We start from the raw sequence: 22113 nt of genomic DNA, 5'->3' as shown, positions 1-22113 counted from the left end.
CAGCTCTTACTATGAAGAAACCTTTCTGTATTCATGTTGATCATAATACCCCCTTAATCTCCTCTTCTCGAGAGAGAATAAAATCAGTTCCTCTAATCTTTCCTCATAGCTGAGCTCCTCCATGCCTCTTATCAGTTTGGTTGCCCTTCTTTGCACTTTCCCCAGGTTCCCTGATATCCTTTGAGAACTGGTGCACAAAACCGAACTGCATATTCCAGATGAGGTCTTACTAATGATTTGTACAGGGAAAAAATGATACCTCTCTTAATAAAAAAAGGACTTTGTTTATGTGGAAACCGTAGCTTGGCAATGCATGCTATTATTAGGCTTATGATCTACCAAAGCCTCCAGATCCTTCTCCACTATGGATTCCCCCAGTTGTATTCCCCCTAGTATGTATGATGCATGCATATTCTTAGCCCCCAAGTGCATGCTTTTACATTTATCAACATTAAAACTCATTAGCCACATAATTGCTCACTTAAACAGTGCGTTGAGGTTGGCTCGTAAATTGGAGACATCCTGTAAGAACATTATTCCACTGCATATCTTGGTGTCATCTGCAAACACTAATAAGGTCATTTTAATCCCAGACCCTTTATCATTAATAAAGATATTGAAAAGTAAGGGTCCCAACACTTTTTAGTGGGTTACACCACTAAAAACCTTAGACCATTCAGAGTAACAATCATCAATTACTCCTCTCTGAATTCTATCTTTTTAGCCAGTTTTCTATCCATTTACAAACTGATCTTTCCAAGCCTGTAGACTTTACCTTAACACATTAGTGGTGTGTGGGGAATTGTGTCAAATGCTTTTGGAAAATACAAGTATACTATGTCCGAAGACACCCCTCTGTCCAAGGTTTTACTTACCTCCTCATAAAAAGGAAATCAGATTTGTTTGACGACTTCTGTCTTTCATGAATCCATGTTGTCTGTTGCTTAAAATATTTTTTTCCAGCAAGAACTCATCAATGCGGTCTTTTATTAATGTCTCCAGTATCTTCCCGACTATGGACTTTAACCACTTCCCACCCGCCCTATAGGCGATTGACGGCGGGAAAGTGGTTGCATTATCCTGACTGGGGGGCGCGCAGAGCGGCGATCGGTGATGCGCCGCGTCACTCTGACGTAGGCTCTTTACCATGTGACCAGCTGTGTCCAATCACAGCTGGTCACATAGTACACAGGAAGAGCTGTTGAGAGCCGGCTTTCCTTAGTTCGTGCCTGACAGGCACGAGTAGAGGAGAGCCGATCTGCGGCTCTCCTGACAGGGGGGGGTCTGCACTGGTAATCAGATCAGTGCTGCCCACCAGTGCCCATCATTGCCATCTATCAGTGCCGCCCACCAGTGTCCATTATTGCCCACCAGTGCTGCCTATCAGTGCCCATTAGTGCCGATCAGTGCCGCCCATCAGTGCCGATCAGTGCCGCCTATCAGTGCCCATCAGTGCCACCTATCAGTGCCCATCAGTGCCGCCTATCAGTGCCTAGCAGTGTCGCCTATTAGTGCCCACCAATGCTGCATATCAGTGCTACCTATCAGCGCCACATATCAGTGCCCATCAGTGCTGCTTATCAGTGCCGCATATTAGAGCCACCCCATCAGTGCCACCCCATCAGTGCCTCCTCATCAGTGCCTGTCAGTGCAGCTTCATCAGTGCTCATCAGTGCAGGAAAAAAACTTATCTATTTACAAAATTGTATAACATAAACAAAAAAACATTTTTTTTTTCAAACTTTTCGGTCTTTTTTTTTATTTGTTTAGCAAAAAAGAAAAAAACCTTGTGGTGATCAAATACCACCAAAAGAAAGCTCTATTTGTGGGGAAAAAAATGACATAAATTTGGTTTAGGTACAGTGTTGCATGACCGAGCAATTGTCATTCAAAATGCAACAGCGCTAAAAGCTGAAAATTGGCCTGGGCAGGAAGGGGGTGAAAGTGCCCTGTATTGAAGCGGTTAAACCAACAGGTCTATAGTTACTTGGTAAGGACTTTGATCCATTTTTAAATATGGGCACCACACAACCCCTATGCCAATCCAGTGGTACCATTCCAGTCATTAACGAGTCTCTAAAAATTAGAAACAATAGCTTTGAAATGACAGAGCTCAATTCTTTTAGGATCCATGGGTGGATGCCATCTGGTTAAGGTGCTTTATTCACCTTTATTCTGTCTAAATATTTCTGGACCATATCCATTTTGATCCATTGTGGATCATTTGGAGTTGTGTCAATACCACCAGCATTATAGACTTGATCTCCCCCATGTTCCTTTGTATACGGAGCTGAATAAAGTATTTGATACATTTGCCTTCTTTGTCCCTAGTCACCTACTCCAGATTTTTTTGTAAAGGGCCTACATGCTCAGACCTGATCTTTTTACTATTAATTTGTTTTTTAACTAGGGATGAGCTTCGAGTTTGAGTCGAAAGTAAGTTTAACTTAAACATTGGTTGTTCGCTCGTTCGTCGAATGACGAACAAATGTGCTTCTTTGTGGGAAATTCAAGCGCCCATCCATAATGCACTGTGCGCGTGCAGTGCATTATGTGATTGGCCAAAGCATGCACCCTGACTGCCATTATTTGACCAATCAAATCATCTCTGCCATAATTGGACAAAGGCAGGCTGCCTTTAGCCAATCATGCTTGATATCTATATGTATATATATATATATATATATATATATATATAGGCAGTGATGGTAATAACGGCGTTATAAGTAAACGCCGTTACTAACGGAGTCACTTTTTACAGTAACTAGTAATCTAACTAATTATTGTTTCTCCCATAGTAAGGCCGTTACCGTTACTGACCATAAAATGCTGGCGTTACTATAGTGACCAGCAGTGTAACATCCATCCGCATCCAGTGATGATTGGTGGGCAAGCAGGAGGCGGCCACAATCACAGTGAGTGGAGCTGTCAAAATCAAGCATTGATGTTGGGGTGGGCGGGGCCAGTATACAGGGCTCCGCCCCCTTGTTCCATACACAGACTAACAGCAGCTGCTGGGGAGAATAGATGGCAGGGGACGGGACAATTGTAACTACTCTATCTGCACACATAGTGGTGTATAATAAACCTGAATTATACACTGCTGTGGGTGCATATACAATAGTTACAATCGGTCCTACCCCCTGCCTCCTTCCTCCCCAGCCAGCATGTCTTCTAGAAAATGTCAGCACCATACTAATACATCATATGAAGGGAAAAGCAGGAACTTTATGTTCAGTGACAAAGTACACTGGGGACCGTTTTGGAGAGTGCACCAATACACATCATATGTAGGAAATGCTGGTGTTGCTGGCACTTGTTACCTGGCAGATGGAAGTAATGAATGCTGTGTAATTTCAGGGGGGGTCTGAATATTCTTTCCTCTAGACAGGTGAGTCAGATAAAATGGTGACCTGAGCCTGACTTTCCATCCCTGGGCATCACTGATGATATGTGTATAGTGCACCAATACCAGGGTCAGCCATGTGTGTTTCCAGTAGGTAATGCATACCCCTCTATCACTCATGTATAAGCACTGTGGGATCTTTTCTTTTTTTCTTTAGGCTCCTTTCACATGGTCCGCTGTCCGGTGCGGACCGTTCTCTGCACAGTGGGGATGGATCCGCCGATCCCTGCTGAGCAGGCAGATGAGAGCTCCGTCTCTGCTCTGTGTGCAGAGAGGGAGGTGTCAGATTCCCGCTGTCCTCTATGGGGGAATCGGAAGAGAACGGACCGCCTGTCAGTTCTCATCCGATCCGCTGGACGGCTGGAAAATAGGGTTTCCATCCGTCCGGATTTCACAGACAGGATTGGATGCGGATGGCAGCGGGTGTCAGTGGACATGTCTCCACTGATATCCGCTGCCCCATCCGATCGGGTCCACCTAAAAAACTGACAGGCAGATCTGATCGGATCGTTCGTCTGAAAGGGGCCTTATGCTTATTGAAGTGGTGGGGTCCCACCAGAAGTTTTTACTGGGGTTCTTCATCAGAGCATTTCTTTATTTTAGAGCTGCCTATATTATTCTGATTAGTATTAAATGAGTATCCCTGTGTCTGTTTCTTTCTTGTTTTATTTGGTTTGTGTATAAGATGTGCAGTGGTTTCCCTAATGTGGTACTAAACCCCAAAACAAAAAATAATATATCAGTTTACTAATTCCTAAAGCAGAAATGAAGTTCCATTGTAAGTCAGTGTGAGTAGGGAGGCATTCATTGCAGAAAAGACATGCAAAGTGTCTTCTGCAATAAATGACACCTAACATACCTGATCACATCAATCCCGTAAATGTAAGCTGAGCTGCACAAGCCTACAGCAACTGGCCTGATCTTGTGTGCTGGGATGACTAGCTCCCACGTATGCGCATTAGTGATGTGACTGCAAACTGACCGCTAAAGAGGCCTGAAACCTGCCACAGAGGAGCTTATGCCAGCTCCAGAGGGACTGTTGGAAATGTTAGTATCTTTGCTTCCATCCTAGGGAGGACACGGATCAGTGTGCCAGCGCTATAGACTTGTCATAACTACACACATGAAGCGTCACACCGGGAAACAACTCTCATTTTGCACTGTTGCTTCGGTGGTGGGTGGGGTGGGACAAGACACATCATTTCCATCGTTTGCCAAACAACCAGAGGCAGAGTAGTACAACATTAAAATAGTGTAGATTAGTGTACAATGTTTTCAAATAAGAATTGATTCTATTTAGTGTCCATTTCATTCATTTAACATTTATTATTGGGGGCATACAAGTTATTTGGCATATTTGATTATTTATTTTTAAAATAACGCAATAGTTACTTTCCCTGGTAATTAGTTACTTTTTTAATGATGTAACTCAGTCACTAACTCAGTTACTTTTTGTGAGAAGTAACTAGTAACTATAACTAATTACTTTTTTTAAAGTACATGACCAACACTGTATATAGGGCAATTGAGTATTGATCGGTCAGTTCAGTATAGACCATACATTGATATCTATATACAGGGCTCAAAATTTTGAGCTACTAGCCAGGCCTTAAGGGTTACTCGCCACTATTTGCCCCACCTAACCCCTACCCTGCCCCGCCCCTAAATGCGCCCTCAAAAAATTATTTTATAAAATTACACTGTTAAATGTTTTTGCATGACTGTAGAAGTTGCACAAATAAATATTAACAACAACAGTGTGATTTTATGTGCGTTTTACCTGGATTTTAGGTGCATTTCTATTGAATTCTATTACACAGTGCATTTTCTGAAGCCGCATCAAAGATGCAGCATGCAGGACTTTAAAGCGCTTTCATGAAAACGCACTTTGTAATAGAAATTCAATAGAAATGCACCTAAAATCCAGGTAAAACGCACATACAATTACACTGGCCAAACCACAGTTAACCAGTTATTAGGGATAAGAGACTGAATAGGGGGGTCTGGGGGGTCTGGGTTGTAATAATATATGTTAATGAAGAGCAGAGTGAAGGGCTGTAGAGAAAGTGCTAAGGCTGTATTTTGGGACAGGACAGGGTCAGCTAAATGGCTGCTTGGAATGCTCAGAGCTGGGACCAGAGGCTGCAAGACATACAGTACAGATTTATGGAGAGGACAGCTGAAAGATAGAAGTAGATGAAGCGTTAATGTGAACAGAGGAGTACAAGAATCGCTGCTGACTTACGATTGTGCAGGGAAGATAAAGACAAGTGCGAGGAGAGGAGACGGACAAAGTGAAAGTAACCTGGCCGAGTAGAACAAACCAACAGGGGAGGGGAGCTTGGAAGGAGAGAAATGATTAACGGCTGCAGGAGAGATAAGTGGCTGGAACGGAGGAGTCCAGAAATCATTCATTGTGCTGCTGCAATAAGAGGAGGGAGAATGACATTCACTCCTGTCAGGCATGTGAAGGCAGAAGCTCCTAGTGCGCCCCCCCTCATCACAGATATGGACACTGCCCACCCCTGCACGCCCAGACAGTGTTCTGTTTCTTCCTCTCCTTGCTCGCATTCAATTATTTTTCACTCGCAAAATGCGAGCAGGTGAGTGAAAAATTTGAGGGCTGTCTATATATATATATATATATATATTGCGACAGGAAGTCAGGTAAATCTGTGGATGTAGTCACAGACAGGAGATACATTTCCACCTGGTTTGGAAAGTTCACCAATTACTATAGGGTGTCGGCTAAAAAGGTAGCCAGGACGGCTTAAGGAAGTTGAAAGGCCTTCAGCTGTTCGGAATGAGGAAGTTAAGGCCTCTATAATTTGTCCAAAGGAAGTCGATTGATTGCTGCCTCCTGACGCTGTGTGGGCATGGGGAGAGGAGGACAGTCAGATGTGTGCCCCCTGAAAGCTGTGTGAGCATGGGGAAGACCTCCTGAAGCGATGTGCGCTGAGGAGGGTAACAAGTGTGAAGACTACTCGAGGTGAGGTCTTGGATTGTTTCTATGTGAAAAGAAACCAATGGACATTTCCTGTGTGAAGGGGAAATTAATTAAGACTGAAGACTACTCAAGGTGAGGTATTGGACTATTTATATGTGGAAAGAAATAAATGCACTGTTTGCGATGTGAAGAGACAAGTAAAGGAATGGTTGCTATGTGAAGAGTGTGAAGAGACAAACAAAGGGATGTTTTCTATGTGAAAGGAAAGTCCAATGAACATGTGCTGTGTGAAGAGAAAAGGGACATTCTCTATGTGAAGAGATAATAAATGGACTATTGATAGTCTGCTGTATGATCAGCCAAGTCTGCCCAACAGTAGGTTGGGGACAGACTTCATTAGATAGGTTCCTGTGTGTGAGAAGGTAGCCGCCCACAGTGGCAAGGATTTATTTTGTGTTTTATTTTATTTTGGATGTTTTTGACGCTTGCAGTCTGGTGAAGAAAATTGCATGAATAAACCAAACTGTTGTTTGCAACCACTTCTCGGCTATCTCCCTGTGTAACGAATCCCCCCAAGGGGTCATCCACGCCCGCCACCGAGCTAATCAACCTCACAATATATATAAGTAAAAATTGGTAACCGCGCTAACACTGTAATAGCTAGAAAAGAGCTGCAGCTTCAGGTGAGACGACACCAAACACAGGTAATAAATATATAAATAAGCTGCGCTAATAAGAACTGTTAGGTAAATAACTACACCAATCACAATGTCATATATGGAAATCACCAAAAGATGACAGTGGTAAGCATCAAGTGTCAAATGAACAACCAAGATGCCGAATACTGTATACCTGGTGTACATTAGTCATATACAATAATTGGTAGATGTAAACATGATAAATGCAACAAAGGGAAACTTGTATTGGAATAAATATGACCATAAGTCACAAACACATAAATGAATAGGTATAATAAAGTCCCAAGAATAAATGCCGAATTCAGCGGAATGTGAAAAAAAAGTTCCAGTAAGGTTAATCACCACGGTGCTCTCACACAAGTGACACGCATGTCTCCTTACCAGCTACTGGTAAAAACAAGCCTACAATGATAGATTCCTCACAGCACCACTCTGAATGGATCCCAGCCACAGCAAAACTCCAGGACACAGCCAAAGTAGATGATGTACCAGTAGTGGCCACAGGAAGGAGCTCAGTGTGCCATAAAAAAGAAGGGGACTGAATAGTGTGATAACGTATGACTTTTATTGTTAGAATAAAGAATAACACTCACATATTGGATGAGAAAGGACTCGCATGGAAAGGAAGCCGGCCGTCTCAAATGTAGCCCGTCCTCAAGGCAGCGCTGTGACGTTGTAAGTGTTATTCTTTATTTTAACAATAAAAGTCGTACGTTATCACACTATTCAGCACAGCGCCCCCCCAGATCACTGATAAGAACAAATACAACAGTTGATCTTTGCTAATTTCAAATTTGTATGGAATTCTTACCAGCAGGGCCTGTTCCTGTGCCCAGCAAGAGTAACTGCGAGGGGTTCCGGTGTTCAGGCACCACCAACACCCAAGGCCCAATTTTTCTGCAACTGTATGACAAGTACATGTGATTTCAAATTTATATAGAATTTTTACCAGCAGGGTTCATTCCTGCTCCCAGCAAGAGTACCTGTGAGGGGTTATGGTGTTCAGGCACCACCAACAACCAAGGCCCAATTTTTCTGCACCTGTATGACAAGTTCATGTGATTTCAATTTGGTATCTCATTTCTAATGGCAGGGCCTGTCCCTGTGCCCAGCAAGAGTACCTGTGAGGGGTTACGGTGTTCAGGCACCACCAACAACCAAGGCCCAATTTTTCTGCTCCTGTTTGACAAGTTCATGCGATTTCAATTTCGTATCTAATTTCTAACAGCAGGGCCTGTCCCTGTGCCCAGCATAAGTAACTGTGAGGGGTTACGGTGTTCAGGCACCACCAGCACCCAAGGCCCAATTTCTCTGCACCTCTATAACAAGTACATGCAATTTCAAATTTGTATGGAATTTTTACCAGCAGGGCTCATTCCTGCACCCAGCAAGAGTTTCTGACACATGTTGTTTACAAGTTATAATCAGTATTTTTTGCTAGAAAATTACTTAGAACCCCCAACATTTTTTATATATTTTATAGAAAAGTGTCTGGAGAATAAAATGGTGGTCATTGCAATATTTTTTGTCATGCGGTGTATGCGCAGCTGTCTTTCAAACGCTATTTTTGTGGAAAAAACTGAATTTTTGTAAAATCTTACCTGTAAAATTCCTTTCTCTGAATCCTCCGACAGTCGCCGCCTCTTCATATTCGTCACTAATGGGGGTTATTGACCTTTGCTCCGTAGGAGTAGCTAGGCAACAGAATATATTAATATCAAAGCTTTTAGCATATCCCACCCCCAGGGGGTGGTCCCCTCAGTCCATACCTCCCTGCTTCCTGCATTTCCAACTCAGTATCAGTAGCATAGCAGTAGAGTACATAAACAAACCCCAAAAGAGGGGCGGGGGCGGCGACTGTCGGAGGACTCAGAGAAAGGAATTTTACAGGTAAGATTTTACAAAAATTCTGTTTTCTCTTACGTCCTCCGACAGTCGCCGCCTCTTCATATTCGTCACTAATGGGGACGTCCCATAGCAGTGTAGACATGAGGGGCGGGAAAAAAGCAGCCGCGCCTAAAGCAACGCAGTACCCACATCAGAGAAAGGAACCTTACCAAGGTAAGAGAACCAACTGGGCAACAGGAAAACGTGCTCAACAGGAGCAACAACCCAGGAAAAAACAAGTAACCTAGGGGTAAAAACACCCCAACAGCCAAGGGCCCAAACAAGGGACCCTAAGGCACCGCCACACTAAGAACTTTACGGCCAAAGGAAGCATCTGCCGATGCCTGAACATCCACTTTGTAAAATTTTGAGAAGGTGTGAACGGACGACCAAGTCGCCGCCTTACACACCTGGGCCACAGAAGCCTGATGACGATAGGCCCAAGACGTACTCAGAGACCTGGTAGAGTGCACCTTCACAGGAAAAGGAGGAACCTTCCCCTTCAAAGCATAGGCTTGCACAATCGTCTGTCTGATCCATTTGGCGATGGTCGCAGCCGACGCCGCCATGCCCTTCCGAGGTCCCTCAGGAAGGACAAAGAGAGAATCCGACTTGCGAAAGGATTTAGTCGATGACAGGTAAACCCTGATCGCCCTAACAACATCCAAGGAATGCAAAGCCACCTCCTTCGGATGCTTAGGCTTCGCGCAAAGCGAAGGCAGAACAATATCCTCATTGAGGTGAAATTCCGAGATCCTCTTCGGAAGAAAAGACGGGTTAGGTCGCAAGACCACCTTATCCAAGTGAATCACCAAATACGGAGATTTGCATTACAAGGCCGCCAGCTCCGACACCCTGCGAGCCGAAGTGATCGCCACCAAGAAGGCAACCTTCTTGGACAACAGAGACAACGAGATCTCCCTGATATTTTCAAAAGGAGCATGTTGCAATATGGACAGAACAAGGTTCAAATCCCATGGAGGCAAAGGCTCCCTCCTAGGAGGGACCAAATGTCGCACCCCTTGAACAAAGGTGCCAACCAAAGAGTTAGACGCCACAGGGCGTTGAAAGAGAATGGCCAGCGCAGAAATCTGAACCTTAATCGTGGCCAACGCCAAACGCTGGTCCACGCCCGTTTGAAGGAAAGCCAACACTCTCGACACCGAGTACGAGCGAGAGGAATACCCCCTGGACTCACACCAGGCAAAGTAAGCCTTCCAAGTAGGGTAGTAAATCTTCCCTGAAGAGGCCTTCCTAGCCTTGATCAAAGTGGGAATGACCTCAGGGGAAAGACCCCTATCCTTCAGGACCTGGCTTTCAACAGCCAGGCCGTTAAGCCAGCGACTGTAAAGCAGGATGGAATATCGGTCCTTGAGACAGGAGATCTTCTCGAAGTGGCAGACGCCACGGAGCGTCGACCGCCAGATTCACGAGATCTGCGTACCAAGACCGGCGAGGCCAGTCTGGTGCCACCAGAATCACCGTGTGCGGTTCCGAGGCCAACCTGCGAAGGAGCCTGGACAGCAGCTGAATCGGTGGAAAGGCATACATCAGGCGATACTGATGCCAGGGCGCCACTAACGCGTCCTTGCCACGAACCTTTCCACCTTGTTGTTTAGACGAGACGCGAACAGGTCCACATCTGGGGACCCCCACTTTGAGCACAACATCTGGAAGACATCCGGGTGAAGGGACCATTCTCCCTGGTCCAGGGTCTGGCGGCTCAGATAATCCGCCTGCCAGTTCTCCATGTGGAATGTGAACTGCAGATATCGCCGGGACGTGCGTCTCGGCCCAAGACAGAATGTCGGCTACTTCCCGAGCCGCGCGGGCACTCCTGGTGCCCCCTTGGTGGTTGATGTAGACCACTGCTGTGGCATTGTCCGTCTGTACCCGAACTGGACGGCCCTGAAGCCTGTCGGTCCAACGCAGAAGACAGAGATTTATCGCTTGCAATTCCAGAATGTTGATCGGAAGGGAGGATTCCTCCTCCGACCAAGTTCCCTGGGCGGACAGAACGCCCAGAACACCACCCCAGCCCGACAGGCTGGCATCCGTGGTGATCACCGTCCACGACAAAGGACGAAAGGACTTGCCCCCCGACACCGCCGGGGACTGGAGCCACCACAGAAGACCCCTTCGGGTGAGATGGCTCAACGACAGCCGCAGATCCAGAGATTGCGGACGCCCGTCCCACTTGGCCAGGACCTCCGCCTGAAGCTCCCGTGTGTGAAACTGGGGAAAAGGAAATCGCCTCGAAGGCCGAAACCATCAATCCCAGACACCTCATACACGTCCGGAGGGACGAGCACTGATTGTCCCTGAGGGACCTGACTTCGCACTGAAGTGTCCGAAGCTTGTCTTCCGGCAGGAAGACCTTCGCTTGAACAGAGTCCAGAATCATCCCCAGGTAGGGAAGACGAACCGACGGACACAACGTTGACTTTGGAAAATATATCGTCCAGCCGAATTCCTGCAGAGTCTGCATCGTGATGGACAGGTCGTTCACCAGGCCCTGACTGGTCGCAGGCCGAATCAGGATATCGTCCAGATACCCCAGGACAGAAATGCCCTGGGCCCTCAATAAGGCCAGAACTGGCGCAAGCACCTTGGTGAAAACCTGCGGAGCCGAAGCGAGACCAAAGGGCAACGCCACGAATTGATAATGATCCTCCGCAATGGCAAATCGAAGGTACCTCTGGCGACCCTCGAAAATGGGGATGTGAAGGTATGCATCCTTCAAGTCGATGGAGGCCATGAATTCCCCCGGAACCAGGGCAGCCACCACTGATCGCAGGGATTCCATGCGGAACTTGCGAACCCGCACAAAGCGGTTCAGAGCTTTCAAGTCCAGAATCGGACGTACCTTGCCCTCCTTTCTGGGCACAGTGAACAGATTGGAATAGAACCCCCGAAATCTGTTCCGATGAGGCACCGGAACCACCACTCCCTGGGCCCGCAGGTCCCGCACCGCCAGGTGCAGATCCTGCAAGCGCTCCGGAGTCAGCTGAAGGTTTGAGGGGAAAAATCTGCCCGCCGGCCGAGAGAGAAACTCGATCTTGTATCCAGATCGAACGATTTCCTGAACCCACCTGTCCCGAACGCGGTCCAGCCAGGGTAGAAGAAAACCGAGCAAACGTGAGGGCGCCCCTTCAGGCCGCTTTGTTATGGGCAGCGGATCCGGACTGGCCGGACTTCTGCTTACCCGTCCACGGCTTCTTCTGGGAGCCTTGGCCTTTGAAGGGCTTGCCCTTATAGTGCGACCGAAAGGCACGAAAGGACCCCTGAGAGGGCCTAAACGAGGCATTCTTTTTACCACGAACAAACTTATTCTTGTGAGATTGTGGCAAGAGAGTGCTCTTACCCCCAGAAATACCCTTTATCAGAGTATCCAAAGATTCGCCAAAAAGGCGAGATCCCGCGTAGGGCAAATTAGCTAAAGTCTTGCGGGAAGATTGGTCAACAGACCAACATTTCAGCCATATCAGGCGACGGTTCAAGACCACCACACTAGAAAGACGCGCAGCCAAAGGGACTAAATCCAAGTCCGCATCACACAAATACATGACACCCTGGTGAATTTGATCCACCATAGCCAAAGTTGTCGGCGGGGCAGAGTCAGCCACCAGAGTGCGCCTGAGCACCTGCGTCCAATCCGCAATATGTAGGAGGAAAAACAGGCGCCACACTAAGTGCAGTATATCTGGATAAACGTTTAATAGACCAAATAGAAAGGTACTCACAAACGATGATATAAAAACAGCATATCAGTGGTAAAGGAAATGGTAATCCCAGTGTCCACAGCGCTGTGTCCCCAGTAGACGGGAAGTATCGATCCTCCACTCGTTACAGCCCGATGCTTTGAGACCGCTTGTGCCACCCTGAATTTGGACACTGGGATTACCATTTCCTTTACCACTGATATGCTGTTTTTATATCATCGTTTGTGAGTACCTTTCTATTTGGTCTATTAAACGTTTATCCAGATATACTGCACTTAGTGTGGCGCCTGTTTTTCCTCCTACAGTTCGCCACAAGTCCCTTCTACTTGCTTACAGAGCAGCCTGCGGAGTGTAGCATATGGAGACGTATGTACATGGACTTTCTATGGACTCTTCTAATTCAATTTAATATCTTTAGGCTACTGTGTCATTTAAGTAGCATATGTCTGTATTGGAGCTTGTGGAAGTTTTTGGACACTCATTTCCCTAGTTGTGCGCCAGGTTTAACCCCCCTCTTTCTTGTCCAATCCGCAATAGCCTGGGCTGCCATAATGCAAGCAAAAATAGGCTTCAGCATAGAGCCAGCAACCGTATAAGCATGACGGACCAGAGATTCCAACCTCCTGTCCGTCGGGTCCCGGAACACCGGGGTATCCTCAGCAGGGATCGCAGTTGATTTATTCAAAACCACCTGAGGCGGCACACACCAACGCTCATCAGTAGCTGGTGTAAAGGGATAACGCAGCTTGAACCTACTCGGCACAGCAAAAGGCTTCTTTAAATTGCGCCATTGCTCATCAACCGCGCGCTGAAATTCCGTAGAGCAAGGAAAAACCTGCGATGTTTTGCGTTTCCTTTGCGTCCCATAAGAGGACATCAAAGCAGGAGGGCATGGTTCATCCTGCAAATGCAGCGTTTGTTTGATAGAAGCAACCAACTCATCCATGAGTGCAAGCTCTTCAGACGAGCCAGGGGGAGAATTATCAACCCCTTCCACCTCAGCCTCCCCGTCAGACCCCACAAGGTCTAGGGAGGAGTGAGACCCTGAGAAGGGCACTCCAGCCATAGCAGCCCCATCGCCCTCTGAATCAGAGGAAATAGACACCCTGGGCCGTTTTGTGGATCGATCAGCCACCAGCATCTGCACTAGAGCAGCTAAGTTTGCCACAATAGTGGCCAGATCAGCCCCCTCGGGGGAAGCAGCAGCCCCTTGGCCCCCCACCAAAGTGGGAGGAAACTTGCAATCCTGAGAATCCATGCCCCAGCAAAATAAGTAATAAAGGGGTACTGCCCCTTTAAGATCGCGGCGAGCGTAGCCCACCGCACCCACTGAATACACCGACCCCCACAGGGACAAGAAACTGGGCAAGGAATACAGGAAAAAAGGAAATATAAAAACCTGGAGAGATCACACAGGCTGCTGCACCGATCGCTGTCCCAGAGCAAAAGGAAGTGATGCAAGACTGACCGCCCCTATGAAGCCTATGCAAGGCTACACAAACATGGCCGCTCGGCTGAGCAATCCTTGGGCAAATAGAACATGGCGCCGACATGTGGCCTGATCGATCGCCGCTCAAAATGGCGGCGTTTGGCGCCAAAAACGCCGTACATTACCTCACAGGACCTGCCACCATGAGTTTGCCTCAAAAAAATGGCTGATCGGCGCAGCGATCACCACACAGCATGCCTAAAATCTGACTGCTTCACTATGACACCCAGCAGAGCGGGAGAGCCCCCCCCCTTCACAGCCCACACACAGGCAGCAAGTCCACACAGGAACTGACAGGGAGCACAGCAGCCACACAGACATGTAGGGTCACACAGTCCCAGACTGACACCCAAATAGACAGGTCCCCACATAGAGTTACACTTACCAGTCCGGATGGCGTGGGGAGCCTGCTCCAGCGACCAAACCGCTGCACTGAGGACAGGGAGAGTCGCAAGCATGACGCAGCGGAACTGCGGTGCGAAACCGCAATGGTGTCCAGTGAGGTAGCCACCTCACCGATAGCATCCCTGCAGCGAACAGGGATGGGTCGTTCAATGTGCCAGGGCAAAACCTAAGCTGAACACTCGATGGCAGGCTGGGAAGCCCCTGGCCCTGAGCCCTGGGATCCAGGGTGGACAGACTGAGACCCAGCTCCACACGATCATCTTCATCAAAAGAAAGTAACTAACGCTGAAAATAAACAGCTAAGTAAAAGAAAGAGAAAAAAACTTCAAATAAAATCAAAAAGAGAAAAGAAGCTGAGACTAAGAGCCCCAGCACAGGAACAGCCCAACCTACTCCTGAGCTAGGCATAAGAAACTGAGTTGGAAATGCAGGAAGCAGGGAGGTATGGACTGAGGGGACCACCCCCTTGGGGTGGGATATGCTAAAAGCTTTGATATTAATATATTCTGTTGCCTAGCTACTCCTACTTAGCAAAGGTCAATAACCCCCATTAGTGACGAATATGAAAAGGCGGCGACTGTCGGAGGACGTAAGAGAAATTATATTTCACTGCATTTAAAAAAAATAAACGGTAAAATTAGCCCATTTTTTTGTATATTGTGAAAGATGATGTCAGGCCGAGTAAATAGATACCCAACATGTTATGGTTTAAAATTGCCCACATCCGCGGAATGACGACAAACTACGGTTAATAAAAATCTCCATAGGCAACGCTTTAAAAAATTGTAAGGGTTACCAGTTTAGAGTTACAGAGTAGCTCTTTCTTGCTCTCACCCTGGTGATCGCGGCGATACCTCACATGTGTGGTTTGAACAGCGATTTCATTTGCAGGCGCGACTTCCGCTCACGGCAACGGGGGTGGTTAAAATTATTTTTTCCGATTTATTTTTTAATTTTAGCACAGGTTTAAAAAAAAATAAAAAATCTGATCACTTTTATTGCTGTCACAAGCGATGCAAACATCCCTTGTGACAGCAATAGGCAGTGACAGGTACTCTTTATGGAGTGATCAGTGGTCTAAAAGACCCTAGACCCCTCCACTGCACTTCGATGTATTCAAAATGCCAAAAACTGTATTTTTGAATACTGTCACTTTTTAAATTCGCCTTTAGCAGCCGAGTAATCCGGACGAGACATCATGGACGCCGCCTCCGGGTTAGGTCATCGGAGACCCGATCTAAGCCACATCCAGCTTTGATTGGGACTCCAAAGAGCCGGTGGACGTGCCGGCTGGTTGCTCGGGTCTCCTGGTGGGACGGGAGACCCGGGCAGAGCCGTGGAAGGCGGCAGGAGGGGGGGGGGCGTCCCCTCCCGCTCGCTGGGGTAACGATGCAGCAGCTCCCAAGCTGTATCGGTCATTACCGCCTGAAAGCCGACCGCCGGCTCTAAAAAATGGTACTGGGATGATGCCTCTAGCTGCAGGCATCACCCTGGTACTTGCAGGTACTTTTCCAATTGATTGCCCAATCAGCTATTGCATCCAGTTCAGCTTGCAAGTTAGCAGTATCTTGCAAAGACTGTAATCATCTACAAAGCTTTACAGCATCTGCAAACAGACATTATATTTTTAATTTCAAACTATATGTACTTTTTAAGCAGGTTAAAAATATAGCAATGCCAAAACGAATCCTTGAGGAACACCACTTGCAACTTTAGACCAATCAGAAAATGAATTTCTAGATTTAATCTGTAGGCCGATTTTTCATCTATTTATAGATTAAATGTTTCAAGTTTATAGATCTTCACGTTAGCTATTTGTGAGAAACTATCCTAAACACTTTTAGCAAAGTCCAAATATAATACATCCACAACAATCCTCTTTTAGAGTTTTGACAGAACATATACCTGAATGAACTCCAATCCGTATCCAGACAGGCAAACCTGGCAAATGACGTAGTTCAAAAGTTCCCATAAAGCTAAGAATATCCAAAGCCATCCTGGATATATCCACCGCATGCCTGTTTCCATTACGATTTGGAAGACCACTAACCACCATATAGGCATCTCCTATCGTTTCCACCTAAAAATGTTAGGACATAAATATTTAGGATAGATGTATTGCACCATAACAAAATATTTTTTCAAAGTTATCCTAAATAAAGTATAACAAATCTGAAACTTTAAAAAATCGCCTGTTTTTGCATTTGTTTGACCACAGAAGAACACAAACATTCAGCACAAGGCATCCCCTGCATAGGTTTACCTACAGTGCCTTCAAAAAGTATTCACACCCCTTAAAATGTTCCACATTTTGTCATGTTACAATCAAACGTTAATGTATTTTATTCTGATTTTATGACCAACACAAAGTGGCATATACTTGTGAAGTGGAAGGAAAATGATAAATGGTTTTTAACATTTTTTGCATATAAATATGTGAAAAGTGTGGCGTGCCTTTGTATTCAGCCCCCTGAGTAAATACTTTGTAGAAACACCTTTTGCTGCAATTACAGCTACGTGTCTTTTTGGGTATGCCTCTATCAGATTTGCACATCTAGAGAGTGACATTTTTGCCCATTCTTCTTTGAAAAATAGCTCAAGCTCTGTCAGATTGGATGGAGAGCATCTGTGAACAGTAATTTTCAAGTCTTGCCACAGATTTTCAATTGGATTTAGGGCTGGACTTTGACTGGGCCATTCTAACACACAAATATGCTTTGATCTAAACTATTCCAATTTAGCTCTGGCTGTATGTTTAGGGTCGTTGTCCTGCTGGAAATGTGAACCATCACCCCAGTCTCAAATCTTTTGCAGACTCTAACAGGTTTTCTTCTAAGATTGCCTGGTATTTGGCTCTATCCATCTTCCCATCAACCAGTGGCGTCGGGGGGGGGGGGGGGGGCTAACAGGGGCTATAGCCCCAAGTGGGCCACCAAAAAACCCTGGGTCTCATGTGGATCGTTTAGTGTTATTAGCCCCGAGTGTCCACTGTCCGATATGCTCCTCTTCCTCCTCTCCGTATGGCCTCTACAGTACTGCCTGGCTTGCCACACTGGTTGCTAGTATCGCCTGGCGTCTAGCAACCAGTGATGTCACTTGTCACGTGACAACAGCAGCCAGCAGGAGAGGTTCCCATTGCTCAGAGCGGAGGAGGATTTCAAATTGCTCCTTGGCACCTAGAATTGGCTCCGCCTCCACCGACCTCCGTCTTCTTCGGTTTACATTTCAGAGGCGGCAGTGGCAGCAGCAGATGGAAGAAGGTAAGTGCAGTGCTGTATCTTTGCCTAGGCCAACAAAGCCCAGGCCTAGGGCGGCACTTTGCAGGGGGGCAGAAAAAAGCTGCTCCCTGCACTAAAACAAAAAACAGCCTCCTCCCGGCTCCTGCAGGAAAAGGGTCCCCGCCGGCTTGCGCTAAACTTTTAGTATAGTACCAGTCTTATGGGTTGAATTGGGCCTGAGGGCAGGGTCCAGGAGGCCTAATGCTGGCTGCACTGATAAGGCACTACTGATATGCTGCACTAATGCATGAGGCTGCACTGATAGGCACGAGGCGGCACTAATATGCTTCACTGATGGGGCTGCACTAATATGATGTCCTGATGGACACTGATATGTTGCACTGATGGGCACTAATAGGCTGCACTGATGGCCACTGATGAGACTGCACTGATGGCTACTGATAAGGCTGTGCTGATGGCCACTGATGAGGCAGCACTGATAAGCTGCACTGATGGAGCTACACTGATAAGGCAACACTGATGGGGCTGCACTGATATGATGCACTGATAGGTTGCACTAATGGGCCATGATAGGCTGCACTGATGGCCACTGATGGGGCTGTACTGATGGCTACTTATGAGGCCACACTGATATGCTGCACTGATGAGGCTGCACTGGTGGGCAGTAATGAGGCGGCACTGATGGGCACTGATGAGGCTGAACTTATGTAAACTGATGAGGCTGCACCGATGGGCATTGATAGACTGTGCTTGTGGTCTTGGGTTTACAGATGACAGGGCGGATCATAAACAGGAAGGGGTGTGGCCTTTACTGGAAGGGGTGGGTCATATTTAAATTAGGGGGTGCCCAAGTTTAGATAGGCCAAGGGCAGCACAAAACCTAAATACGCCAGTGGGTAAGTGCCCTGCTCCCGAGCAAGTCTCCGTATGTGACTGGATAGGAGGGGTGGTGGAGCGGATGCATGTAGAGGAATTGATCTTTCCATATTCCTCCTGCAGCCGCTGAATGCCTGATTCTCCGCCTCTACCTTCGGCAGGCTATCAGAGGCTGCAGGAGGAATATGGAAAGATCAATTCATCTATATGCAGCTGTTCCATCCACCTCCTATACAACTTCTTTTGCTGGCCCCCCAGTGCTGTCTAGCACCCCCCCACTTTCCAACACCCCCAGTGCTCTTCAGCCCCCCCTCTCTCCTGCCCCCCCAGTGCTCTTTAGCCCCCCATGTGCTCTTCAGCCCCCCTCCCCCAGTGCTCTTCAGCTCCCCACAGTGCTTTTTAGCTCTCCCCCCATGCTCTCTGGCTCCCAAAGGGCTCCCTGGCTCCCCCCTCGGTGATCTACAGTTCCCCCAGTGCTCTCCAGTCCCCCCTCCCCTCATTCTCTCTGTCCCACTGGGTTTCCCTGCCCCCCAGTGCTCCCTGCCCCCCACCCAGTGCTCTCCAACCTCCGCTCTTTCTAACCCCCCTGCAATGCTTTCCAAATCCCCCCTCTTAATTCGCTCCAGTCCCCCCCAACCCCCTAATGCTCTCCTGTCACCCCCTCCCCCCATGCCCTTCAGCTCCTCCAGTGCTCTCTGCTTCCCCTGTGCTCTCTGGCCCCCCTAGTGCTTTTCTATCTTCTATCATAACTGCAGTCTCTGACCATCTCTTGTATCATGTCCACAGTCTCTAACCATCTCTTATATAACGTCTGCAGTCTCTGACCATTTCCTGTACCATGTCCTCAGTCTCTGACCATCTCTTGTATCATGTCCGCAGTCTCTAACCATCTCTTTTGTCACGTTCCAAGTCTCTGACCATCTCCTGTATCATGTCCTCAGTCTCTGAGCATCACTTGTATCATGTCCACAGTCTCTGACCATCTCTTCTATCATGTCCACAGTCTCTGACCATCTCCTGTATCATGTCCACAGTCTCTGACCATCTCTTGTATCATGTCCACAGTCTCTAACGATCTCCTGTATCATGTCCGGAGTCTCTGACCATCTCCTGAATCATATCCACAGTCTCTGACCATCTACTGTATCATATCCACAGTCTCTGACCATCTCTTGTCTCATGTCTACAGTCTCTAACCATCTCTTGAATCAGGTCTGCGGTCTCTAACCATCTCTTTTGTCACATCCGCAGTCTCTGACCATCTCCTGTATCATGTCCACAGTCTCTGACCATCTCCTGTGTCATGTCCACAGTCTCTGACCATCTCCTGTATCATGTCCGCAGTCTCTAACCATCTCCTGTATCACGTCCGCAGTCTCTGACCATCTCCTGTATCATGTCCACAGTCTCTGACCATCTCCTGTATCATGTCCACAGTCTCTGACCATCTATTGTCTCATGTCTACAGTCTCTAACCATCTCTTGTATCATGTCCATAGTCTTTGACCATCTCTTGTATCATGTCTACAGTCTCTAACCATCTCTTTTGTCACGTCCGCAGTCTATGACCATCTCCTGTACCATGGCCTCAGTCTCTGACCATCTCTTGTATCATGTCCACATTCTCTAACCATCTCTTTTGTCACGTCCGCAGTCTCTGACCATCTCCTGTACCATGTCCTCAGTCTCTGACCATCTCTTGTATCATGTCCGCAGTCTCTAACCATCTCTTTTGTCACTTCCACAGTCTCTGACCATCTTTTGTATCATGTCCACAGCCTCTAACCATCTCTTGTATCATGTCCGCAGTCTCTAACCATCTCTTTTGTCACATCTGCAGTCTCTGACCATCTCCTGTATCGTGTTCTCAGTCTCTAAACACCTCTTGTATCATGTCCACCGTTTCTGACCATCTCTTGTATCATGTCCTCAGCCTCTGACCATCTCTTGTATTATGTCCACATTTTCTGACCATCTCTTGTATCATGTCCACAGTCTCTAACCATCTCTTTTGTAACATCCGCAGTCTCTGACCATCTCCTGTATCATGTCCACAGTCTCTGAACATCTCCTGTATCATGTCCACAATCTATGACCATCTCTTGTATAATGCCCGCAGTCTCTAACCATCTCCTGTATCACGTCCGCAGTCTCTGACCATCTCCTGTATCATGTCCACAGTCTCTGACCATCTCCTGCATCATGTACACAGTCTCTGGCAATCTCTTGTCTCATGTCTACAATCTCTAACCATCTCTTGTATCAGGTCTGCAGTTTCTGACCATCTCTTACATCACGTCTGCAGTCTCTGACCATCTCTTATATCACGTCTGCAGTCTCTGACCATCTCTTTTATAATGTTCACAGCCTTTTACCATCTCTTGTATCATGTCCGCAGTCTTTAACCATCCCTTTTGTCACGTCCGCAGTCTCTGACCATCTCCTGTATCATGTCCGCAGTCTCTGACCATCTCTTGTATTATGTCCTCAGTCTCTGACCATCTCTTGTATCATGTCTGCAGTCTCTAACCATCTCTTTAGTCACATCCACAGTCTCTGACCATCTCCTGTATTATGTCCTCAGTCTCTGACCAGCTCTTGTAACATGTCCACAGTCTCTGACTATCTCTTGTATCATGTCCGCAGTCTCTAACCATCTCTTTTGTCACATCCGCAGTCTCTGACCATCTCCTGTATCATGTCCTCAGTCTCTGACCATCTCTTGTATCATGTCCACAGTTTCTGACCATCTCTTGTATCATGTCCACAGTGTCTGACCATCTCTTGTATCATGTCCACAGTCTCTGACCATCTCCTGTATCATGTCCACAGTCTCTGAACATCTCCTGTATCATGTCCACAATCTATGACCATCTCTTGTATAATGCCCGCAGTCTCTAACCATCTCCTGTATCACGTCCGCAGTCTCTGACCATCTCCTGTATCATGTCCACAGTCTCTGACCATCTCCTGCATCATGTCCACAGTCTCTGGCAATCTCTTGTCTCATGTCTACAATCTCTAACCATCTCTTGTGTGACGGTACTCGCCGTCACTGAGACTGAAAAAACTATGTGACAGATAAATTGATGATTTGGACTGCTTAAGTGATTAGACTTGTAACAGATGCATGTCATCAGCCCAAACACCTGTCTTCCATGGATTGTAAATCATGTTGATTTGATCATCTATTGTTTACTGTGGGTTCTCAGTATTTACACTATAATATGTGTATTTGTATCTGTTTTACTTTTGGTGCCGGCAGTCTGGGCTTCCAGGCTGACTTAAGTACGCTGAGCTAATTAGCATGTAAATGAAAACCTTGTCTAGATGGGATTAACCATGAGTCAGCTCTACCTCGTTATCTTCTATTCATTATGTGATGCTTTTATGTAAATATTCAGGCCATTGTTCATGTAGTGACTGTCATGCTTCTCAAGTGTA

General features: G+C 46.9%; 1 protein-coding gene across 1 annotated transcript in view; it reads right to left on the bottom strand.

The window, feature by feature from the left end:
- The window catches only part of GUCY2C (guanylate cyclase 2C), a gene marked incomplete at both ends in the record, with an annotated part of 728187 nt that overhangs the window by 124957 nt on the left and 581117 nt on the right, over positions 1-22113 (bottom strand). The window contains one exon of the mRNA XM_082266300.1: positions 16460-16634. Coding sequence (XP_082122426.1) covers positions 16460-16634 — 175 coding nt within the window. The remainder of the gene's footprint in view (positions 1-16459; positions 16635-22113) is intronic.

The sequence above is a fragment of the Pelophylax lessonae genome, assembly GCF_965119305.1.
Source record: "Pelophylax lessonae genome assembly, chromosome: 8".
Taxonomy (NCBI): domain Eukaryota; kingdom Metazoa; phylum Chordata; class Amphibia; order Anura; family Ranidae; genus Pelophylax; species Pelophylax lessonae.
This window is presented reverse-complemented; position numbering and strand designations above follow the sequence as displayed.